The 10,085-nt window shown below is 42.8% G+C and overlaps 1 protein-coding gene across 1 annotated transcript in view; it reads right to left on the reverse strand.

Annotated features, from left to right (window-relative positions):
* Positions 1 to 9,248, reverse strand: part of CTPS1 (CTP synthase 1) — an 18,781-nt gene extending 9,533 nt beyond the window's left edge. Inside the window, exons 1-9 of the mRNA XM_083369096.1 lie at positions 8,965 to 9,248; positions 5,772 to 5,949; positions 4,378 to 4,548; positions 3,557 to 3,657; positions 3,104 to 3,220; positions 2,582 to 2,665; positions 2,244 to 2,324; positions 1,595 to 1,746; positions 397 to 529 (exon numbers count right to left, since the gene is read on the reverse strand). Of these exons, the coding sequence (XP_083225222.1) occupies positions 397 to 529; positions 1,595 to 1,746; positions 2,244 to 2,324; positions 2,582 to 2,665; positions 3,104 to 3,220; positions 3,557 to 3,657; positions 4,378 to 4,548; positions 5,772 to 5,937 (1,005 nt within the window). The 5' untranslated portion in view covers positions 5,938 to 5,949; positions 8,965 to 9,248. The remainder of the gene's footprint in view (positions 1 to 396; positions 530 to 1,594; positions 1,747 to 2,243; positions 2,325 to 2,581; positions 2,666 to 3,103; positions 3,221 to 3,556; positions 3,658 to 4,377; positions 4,549 to 5,771; positions 5,950 to 8,964) is intronic.
* Positions 9,249 to 10,085: the final 837 nt, after the last annotated feature.

Genomic DNA, 10,085 nt, shown 5'->3' on the forward strand with positions numbered 1-10,085 from the left:
AACTTAAAATCTATATGGGTGTCTGCCCTGAGTTGATATAATCAGCCCGGGTTCGAATCTCAGATAAAGGGTATGACTAACTGATGAGAACATAAAGAGTTCGAAATGATCATCTTAGCCTCCCAAATTCTTTATGAGCAATTTGAATAATTTGCACAAATAATGAGCTGTCATAAGTTGACTAGTTCCTGTGGATAAGCCCTGAGCCGGGCCAAAACAGGAATGAAAGAGTTAATTAGCAAGGTCCATTCAAAAAGCCTTGACAAATACTTAAACATATATATATATATATATATATATATATATATATATATATATATATATATATATATATATATATATATATATATATATATATATATATATATATTAATTAGTCAATGGAAAAAAGCATACCTTTATCTCAATTTTGTGATTGATTGCTAGAGCAGAATGTTCCAAGGCTTTAATGACAGAGGCATATGAATCTGAAAACTTTGTATATTTGCCAACCAGGGCAATACAACAGGTCTCCAATAAGCGATCATATCTGTGTAAAAAACCAAAACCACATATTTTAATAAGCGAATATAAAAAGTATGGAATGAAAAAGTCAATATAATATTATCATCTCAAAAGACAAGTTAGAAACAGAGAAACATGGATAGGCACAAAAACCAGCTGGGTGACCAACTCTCAGTCCTAGGAAGAAGGCCAGAGTAACCATTTCTGAAACTGCTGCCTAGAAAATGACACAGACCTGTCTACGTAGCTGCCAGGACTCAATTCCAGCTCAAAGCACCATCACCACCCCATTAAAATCCACTTAAGCTCAGCCCACAAAAGTCAGTAAATTGGATAAAACGCAAATTATTAAACATTGCTAAATTTATTATTAAATTTATATGCTCCCCCCATCTCTGTCCAAAGCAAGCAGACTGTAACATGTACTATGCTTGGATGCAGAGGTGACTTTATTAAAGACAGTCTGCAAACTAAAACGTAGCTCAGCCAGAGCCAAGCTAAACAAATTGTGTCTTCAAATCAGGAGTCATACCAGTCCAGCATGTATCTCCAAAAAATCCTACCATTTAAAAAAAAAAGCAACAACAACAATAGCACTTATATACCACTTCACAGTGCTTTATAGCCCTCTCTCAGTAGTTTACAGAGCAGCACATTGCCCCGCAACAATCTAGGTCCTCATTTTACCGACCTCAGAAGGATGGTAGGCTGAGTCTATCTTAAGCCAGTTAGCATTGAAGGAATTGAACTCCAGGCAGTGAGCAAAGTTAGCCTGCAATACCACATTCTAACCACTGTGCCACCACAGCTCCACTATACTGGAGGATTCCAAGTCATACCCTTTTCATCTGTGGTCTGAAGTGGTGCAGTCTACCCTATGGCAATCTAAATTTTGGTGCTGTATGGTTCATTGTTGTGGGAGACCAACAGTTGTCTTAGCTGGTTGTGGTAACCAGGCCTTCATTGCAAGCCACAGTATACTTTCTTTGAACGTATCAAGCTACACGCATTGTGTTTTGTTGTCCTAGGTTCAGGGCTTACTGTGTTGAGTGAAACTAGGTAGAATTACTGTTTGCCCAGAGAAACTCACCTGTCTGCCATCTCCTTCCACTTCATCAGCATTCTCTGGGGCTGCTTTTCAATGGGAAGGTTGAGCCTGTGTCGAAAATAATCCACCACTCCTTGCTCCTCTAGCAACAGAGGAACCCGATAGATGGAAGAGACGTCATGGACACAGATTACCTGTGGGAGCAAAGCAAATTATCCGGTTAAGCAAATATTACTAAGATCTTAGAGCCACATCCCGCAAAGATACATAAGGATGCACAGAATTAACTGCTGCTCTGGCAAACAGAAAATCAAAATAATGTGCACTGCAAGTCCCAGCTAATTTGAAAAAAAGAAGGCTTACATATATAAAATCTGCTGCACAGAATTCTCTGATCTGACCTAGATGCAGGTCTCCCGAGCTTTGACGAAAAGGAAAGATAGGCAAACATCAGCCTACAGGGCAATGCTTCAACACCTGTTTTACAATTCGTCACCACTGTGATTTGGTAATAAAAGATTGAAAATGCACCCTCTGCATTTCTTTTTCCCCCCAGACAATTAACAAGTTACATAGGAGTTCATAACTTAGATCTGTTCTGTGCATGCAGAAACTATTATGTGAAATCAAAAGCCGGCAGAAAACACACATATATGCCCAAAGTTACTATGTTAAGTTGAAGCAACTTTACCTGTTCTGGTTCTACATGACAAAACATGGAAATTTTCTCTTTCACTGAGGTATCCAGGGGTGTGGAACATCTGCACACAATCTAGGAAAGAAAATAGTGAAACCTTCAAAAATTTGCCCAAGGTTTAAATCTAGCCTTCAAACAGACTTTGGTTAGCTCACCAAAGAACAATTAACCCACATTATACTTTCTCAGCTTCTGTGAACAGATTATTTATCTCTTTCACAGCAATTTATTTTATACTTCTCTCAAATTGCTGAAAAACGTCTTCCCATCCTCAGCCTGACAGCAGTTTGAAATCCAGCCAGTGTTTTTGTATACATCTCAGCAAAACTTACTAGATCTGGTGACAGACCCAGGCCTCGTAGTTCACGAACACTATTCTGGGTGGGTTTTGTCTTCTGCTCCCCTGTGGAACTTGGCTAATAAACCCAGGCCAAGAGACATAAACAAGACAATGTGTCAAATTAAAATCAGATTTATTTTCCAACCTCTTTGAAAACCCTCAGGTCATTCCTGCAATCTGTTTATTCATCTGTTTTATCTAGTTTTGGGGCCACCCAGCTCCGCAAACAGCTTCATACGATTGAAACAGAACAAGCAAGTTGATATAAACACTCTCTCCCACCCCTTAGATCAGGGGTCTTCAAACTTGGCCCTTTTATGACTTGTGGACTTCAACTCCCAGAATTCCTCAGCCAGCGTGCCTGGCTGAGGAATTCTGGGAGTTGAAGTCCACAAGTCATAAAAGGGCCAAGTTTGAAGACCCCTGCCTTAGATATCTTAACCCAAAGCCTTAGAAAGAGTTACCCAGGTTCTTTAGGGCCAACACTACAAGGAATTGCCTTTTGGAATCTTACCTGGGGAACTAGACTGACGTGAATATTACAGAAGTTCTCTCGCTTGACTTTGAATTGAAATTGGCGGAAGGCTTCAATGAAAGGCATGCTTTCAATGTCTCCCACCGTTCCTCCGAGCTAAAATACAGACATCTAAAATTAAACACAACTCTTTTCTTAAGTCATAAATCCTGCCCCCCCAATCCCCTTTTACCATATTCTGATTTAATGCTGACTTTTAGCCAAATCTTTTTCCCTTCATCTACTTTTCTTAACTGTCCTGCCATTATCAATTTTGTTTTGGATTATTTTTAATATTTGCATATTAATTTTCTTATGCTAATTAATGATCGCAATAAAGAACAGCAATGGTTTTGTATCTTTAGCAATACAGGTGGTAATCATCAACCAATACATTATAGTATATTGTGTATGAAATCTTGGCAAGAGACATGGAAGGACATGAACACCAACCTCGATCACACAAACTTGGGGCTCCACGCCGTCTTCATCTACTGGGATTCGTGCTTGTCTCATTACCCACTCCTGGATGGCATCAGTAATGTGGGGCACAACTGTAAAATAATAATAATAAAAAAGATACCATTTCAATAATTTCTGGCTACATACTTGGTTTCAATTAGAATCATCTCATGTTAACACTGAATATTCATTTCTTGGTGAATTTCTGGTGATTTGATTTTATTAACTCAATCTGGATGCTATCCAACTCCAACCAATTTGGCCATTTTATTTTATCCAATAAGGTTCCTGGATACCTTATTATTCCTATTGGCAATGTGACTGCATTCTCATGAACGTGTTCCTGAGTGAAAATCCTAATCTCGACACTGATCTGTCTTACAGCAACATATAAATGCAACTAAAATAGTATTAAGTGTTCCAGGGATGTCAGCAGGGCAAGGTCAAAAAAGTCAAGATGGCGACTTTAACAATGCAATTGAAGCTCCATGCACATAAAAAACTATGAAGCTTTGATCACAAGGGCTGGTATCTTAATGTTTTGACCATTCCCTAAAGACATCCTTGAATTGCTTTAACAATTATTCTCTTCTTTATTTTATTTATATTATTGGAAAGATTTTTTTTTAATAATGTTTTTAATTCCATCTCAAAGTGCCCAAATTTCTCATCTCAGGTTACAAAAATAACCAGAGAGAGACGGTACCTACAGTACATAAACTATTAGCCATAGACTTTATGGTTGAAATTACACAAAGTCTCCAGCCAAAGGCAACAGTCAAAGGAGAATAAATCCATGTTTAATACATTACCTTGCACAGTTTTACCCAAGTAGTCTCCCTTCCTTTCCTTGTTGATGACATATTGGTATATTTTCCCCGTGGTCAGATTATTGTCTTTTGTGAGTCGGATATCAAGAAACCGTTCATAGTTGCCCAGATCCAAATCCACTTCTCCTCCATCATCCAACACAAACACCTCACCTAAAACAAAATGACAACCACAGATAAGCTTTCTGTTGCCTTCTTCTATATATCCATGTTTGTGTACTGAAAGCATCCTCCAAAACATCTTTCCCAAATCTAGCATGTTCCCGATTGGTTAGCAGCAGCGATGGCAACCGAACATCCTAGGGATCTACTACACAACTTTCTGAAGGAGCATCACATTTGCTTCCCACTGTAAACCAAACCCCAGCAAGGACTCTGCCGCCTGTCACTTTCATTGTCTGAATAGTCACAACAGTGGGCTTCTCACCAGTAATGGGATTCAAATACCTGAACAACAGGTTCTCTGCATAGATGCAGGCCTGGGCCTCCAAGGCCTAGATTGGACTTCCAGAAGTGACATCCACACACTTCCTGTGGGCCGTTCTAGGCCTGGGAGGCCTCCTCCAGGCCTCTGAGACCTAGAACGGACTTCCAGAAGTGACATACACTTCCCGTGGGCTGTTCTAGACCTGCAAGGTCTCCTCCAGGCCTCCGAGGCCTAGAACAGACTTCCAAAAGCAATGTGGGTTCAGCTGGTTCTCCGAACTCAAAAACATTTAGCTACCGGTTCTACCGAACCGGTGCGAACCGGCTGAATCCCACCACTGCTTCTCACTCTTGGCACCTTTAAGATGAATGGACTTCAACACATTGATGTCCATGCATATGGCTGCCCATTTCATAGGGATGACTAGGAGAGGAGCTGATGTTAAAACACTGCCTTGGTGGAGCAGTGGGCTAATGCCTCCTTAAGTAACACCAGCTGCCTGCAATTAGTGCAGGTTCGAGTCCCACCAGGCTCAAGGTTGACTCAGCCTTCCATCCTTCCGAGGTAGGTAAAATGAGGACCCAGATTGTTGGGGGCAATTAAGCTGACTTTGTAATAATGCCGCTTGGGGGGGGGGGAAGCCCTAATAAGCAGGCATATACATAGAATGAAGGCTATTGCTAAGCACATTGATTTGTGTTTTAGATTGTAAGCTGCCCTGAGTCTTCGGAGAAGGGCGGGATATAATTGGGATTTTAAAAAAAAGTAAAAATAAAAACAGAATAAAAACAGAATAAAAACACAAGCAAACATAATAATATAAAATAGCCCAGTGGACAGATTGGACTCTCTGTACTGTCCTAAATAAAAACTATCTTCAGTACTAGAATGCGGATATACTCAGTCCTTGCTGCTATAGTAAGAAGAACAGGTTTTCATCTTATCTTACCATGCTCATAAGGAGAGAAAGTGCCTGCATCAATGTTAATATAAGGGTCAATTTTAATGGAAGTGACGTGTAATCCACATGATTTGAGGATTGTCCCAACGCTGCTGGCAATGATTCCTTTTCCAATCCCAGAGATGACACCGCCTGTTACCAAAATGTACTTCATTTGTTTCAAAGTCTAAAGAAAGGAAAAAAGTTAGAGTTCTTAAAATATCGCTGCTGATTTGTTGTTTTTGGCTTTGATCAGTCTTGCTGATCAATATGTATCTCTTAACATAAAAGAAGATATTCATTGTATATCCTGCAGATTTAAAAACACAATTCAATTTTAAATTGTTATTGATTTTGTCTGCCCATTTGTTTTCCATATAAGATTACACTTTAATCTTATTTTGCACTTGTCTTTGTTTTGCAAGCTACTTTGTCTACATATGCAATACAGTTTAATAAAATAAAGCACCATGTTCTCAGTTCATAAATAAGATACGAATGAAAATCAGGGTCATTTTCCACTTTTGCCTCTCCCCATAAACTAGGATATGACTTTTAAGGATTTAGCAACAAATGTACTTGCATGCTTCGTGGCCTCTACAATACATAACTTAGTACCAGGTTACTCAGTTTGACAAAGGTCAGAACAACTAAAGACAGCAAACTGTTCCATTTACAATCCTTCATATTCTTTAAGACAGTGTGTTTCAACCTTGGCACACATCTTAAGGTTGCCAAGGTTGAAAAACAATGTTTTAAGGGTTCGTGAGATAGCAAACTACATGTGTTCCCAGATCAATATGAGGCTAAAGAATATAGCAATAAATATTTTGCATCAGATTAAAAATCAGAAATAGGAAAGGCTCAGTTATAGGTATATAAAATGCCCAGAATCACTCAAGTGTGAAAGGTGATATAGAAACTGGACGGATGGATGGGCAGGCAGACGGACAGAGAACATAGGGTTTTCTAGAGGCGTACAGTAATGTTCTCAATGAAATCATGGAAAAAGCAATATAGGATGCACAATTCTTCCATGCTGGTCATGCAAGAGGCTTCACATAAGGAAAATTCATGTAAGCAGAAGCAGCAGTGCAGCTGGAGAGGGAGACACAAGCAGGGTTATTGAAGGACTGTTGCCAAGCACAGCCAGGATGGGGAGAAAAAGAGAAAAGTAAAAAGAGAATATTTTTAGTAAATATTTAGTAAAACAATGTAATTTAATAAACAGGAATACTGCCATGAAAAATCAGAGGGGGTGTAGAAGGTAAGACCTGCCAAAGATGTTCCTCATATTTTAAAGGCTGGGATACATCCTCAGGCAGAGTTGATGACAAAGAATGTTATCACAGGTAATGTGGTGAACCTGCGCTTTGAAACCTCCAGTATTTTCAGTCTGTTACTCCCTAACTTAACAGGGCTGCCAAAAAGTTACACAAGGCCAATAAACCATGCAGAACACAACTTCTTCTAGAGCAATAACTGTGCACGCATGTGTGCAGTGAAGCATGGGGTGGGCAGCATATGCTCCACTTTGGGTCATATGACCCAGAGAGAGAAGGAAGGCCTTAGAATGGAGCAGTGACAACAACCTGAGTCTATGTTACTGCCTCTCCCATTGGGATGCATTGGGAAAAACAGGGCATGTTTATTCCCCCCAAAGTCCCAGCTGAATCTGGCCCATTTTTAAAAACTCAAATCTTTTTTCTCCCAGTTTCTTCCTCCACACCAAATATGGTCCAAATATACATATTAAGAACAAGATGAAAGCTTTTGTTCTGGGCTTTGTTGTTCTTGAACAACAAGTCCCCCTACAAAAATTAGAATAAGACAGCTATTACATGTCACTGTAGAGCGGAACCCAGTGCCTTAGCAACCAGGAACCACAAAGGAATTTGGAAATAAGAGTTGAATATAAGAGAGACTATCTCACTAGAAACCAAGGTTGCAATTAGAGACACATTTTAGGGGGAGGGGAGTGAATGAGAAGACCCAAGAGAAATACTGAGCATGATTAAATGCATTACATTCAATCAATGCTAATTTTCAGATTGCTGATTTCATGGTGTTTCCCTCACCCATATTTTTTTTTAAAAAAAAAACATGGTCTGAGGACCTCTGGGGGTCCCCAAGAAGACCCTCACCTGCCTGCAAAATTGAAATACCCTTCATATTTTTAGAACACCCAATTAGTGTAGTGGTTAAGCCCCCCCCCCCATGGAAATGTGAAGGCTGGGAGTTCCAGTCCTGCTTTAGGCGTGAAGCCAGCCAGGTGATCTTGAACCAGTCCCTCTTTCTCAGCTCCAACACACACAATTTTTTTTCAAAAGAAGGAAGGAAGGAAGGAAGGAAGGAAAAAAAGGAAGGAAGGAAGGAAGGAAGGAAGGAAGGGAGTCTTGAGAGAGCAGAGTTTAAGAAACCCTGTCCTAAGCCAGCCAAGAGAAAGGAAAGATGCCAAACGGGTGTCTCTCAGACAGAAGAGAGGAGATTTGACAGGATGTCCAAAACCCAGATGTCTTTAATGCAGCCACGCATTTAGTGCCTCCTGGAGCATTTTTTCAAGAGGCTGCTGACTCCAGGGCTGCTTTCCCACGACCAGTTCCCCAACAAACCCGTTTCCCGCCTGCGGGTCATGCAGGGGACCGGACCCTTCGCCCAAAGGACGTCACCGGGGGTGGGGGGTGGCACAGCGCAAGATTTCCCCCCCACCCCCCCCCCAAAAAAAGAAACTGAGCTGATCAGCAGCCGCTTGGATGGATGTCTTGCCCGGGGCTGATGAAAGGTGTCGTGAGAACCCGAGCAAAGGGTCCCAGCACCCCGCTCGTCTGCAGCAGCCGCCCCCCTCCCCGTCCACGTGGCAGCGGGGGTCGCCCCAAAAGGATCGAGGAGACCCCCCCCCCCGAAAAGCAAGCGTGGCAGCCTCTTTCCCCCCACCAGGGTCGGACTCATCCCCGCGCAGGTCCAGCCGGGAATGATGGGCCTTGTAGTCTGGAGAGTAGGGAGAGGGAGAGCCCCCCACCCCACCCCACCCCGTACCCGTGTCAAGGACCAGCCCCGACGCCGCTGTTCTTTCAGCACGCGGGCGGCGGAGCAGCCCCAGCCTTTGACAGGCGCTGCCCAAGAGCGTTCCTCCGGGGCCAGGCCCAGGAAAAGCGCCCCGCCGTCCCCGGCTCCTCCCGAACTCCGCTCCCCCGATACTGACCCTCCACCGGGCCTGTCCACCGCGCAGGCGCGCGAGCCAGCAGCCCTCCCGAGCCTTTTTTTTTTTTTTAAAGAAAAAGGAAAAAAAAAGAACCCGCCCGCGTCTGGGGAGAATCTTCCGAGGCCGGGAAGAAACCGGGACGACGAACGCATGGAGCCGGCGCGCGCGCGCGCTTAAAACGCAGGCGGAGGGGGGGGGGGAGAGGGCGGAGCCAGAGGCGGGCGGGCGCGATAGAAAACTTTTTTTTTTCTTTAACCCTAGGTATATATATATATACGCCTGCGCTAACCTGGTCCCCGCCTTCTTTCCAAAGTTGTTTTCTATAGGTCGGGAGTTCAGAAGGGGAGGGGTGAGGGGCGTGTTTCCGGGAGACCGAGACTGCCGGCAGAATGAATGAGCGAGGGAAAGTTGGTGCGGCATAATGTATATATTTAGCAACGTAAATCCTGCCAGCAGCGATTTTCTGTCGTCCGGAGCATTTTTTTTGCAGCCCGAGAGGATAGCATAGATTTATTTGCTTGCATGTATTCATTTGATGTCCAGCTGGACCATAGGAAAGGCTGAGCGCCAAAGAATTGAAGCCTTTGAACTGTGGTGCTGGAGAAGACTCCTGCGAGTCCCTTGGACTGCAAGGCGATCAAACCGGTCAGTCCTAGAGGAGATCAACCCTGACTGCTCTTTAAAAGGCCAGATCCTGAAATTGAAACTCAAACCACCTAATGAGAAGGAAGGACTCACTGGAGAAGAGCCTAATGCTGGGAAATTGAGGGCAATAGAAGAAGGGGACGACAGAGAATGAAGCGGCTGGATGGAGTCACTGAAGCAGTAGGCGTGAGCTTAAATGGACTCCAGAAGATGGTAGAGGACAGGAAGGCCTGGAGGAACGTTGTCCATAGGGTCGCGATGGGTCGGATACGACTTCGCAACTAACAACAACAACAATAGCTCTGCCTTTTATATAGTGATGAGGACTCCCTGTGTCCAAGGCAATTTAAACCCGTACTGTATGTATCAGAAACTAAAGATAGCAATACAGTCTACAAAAGCGAAGGTTGGACTTTTATACAAGCAGGATAGGAAGAGTATTGATGCCTTTGAACTTTAATGTCGGAGAAGCCTCC

Source organism: Vipera ursinii (assembly GCF_947247035.1).
Source record: "Vipera ursinii genome assembly, chromosome: 9".
NCBI lineage: Eukaryota > Metazoa > Chordata > Lepidosauria > Squamata > Viperidae > Vipera > Vipera ursinii.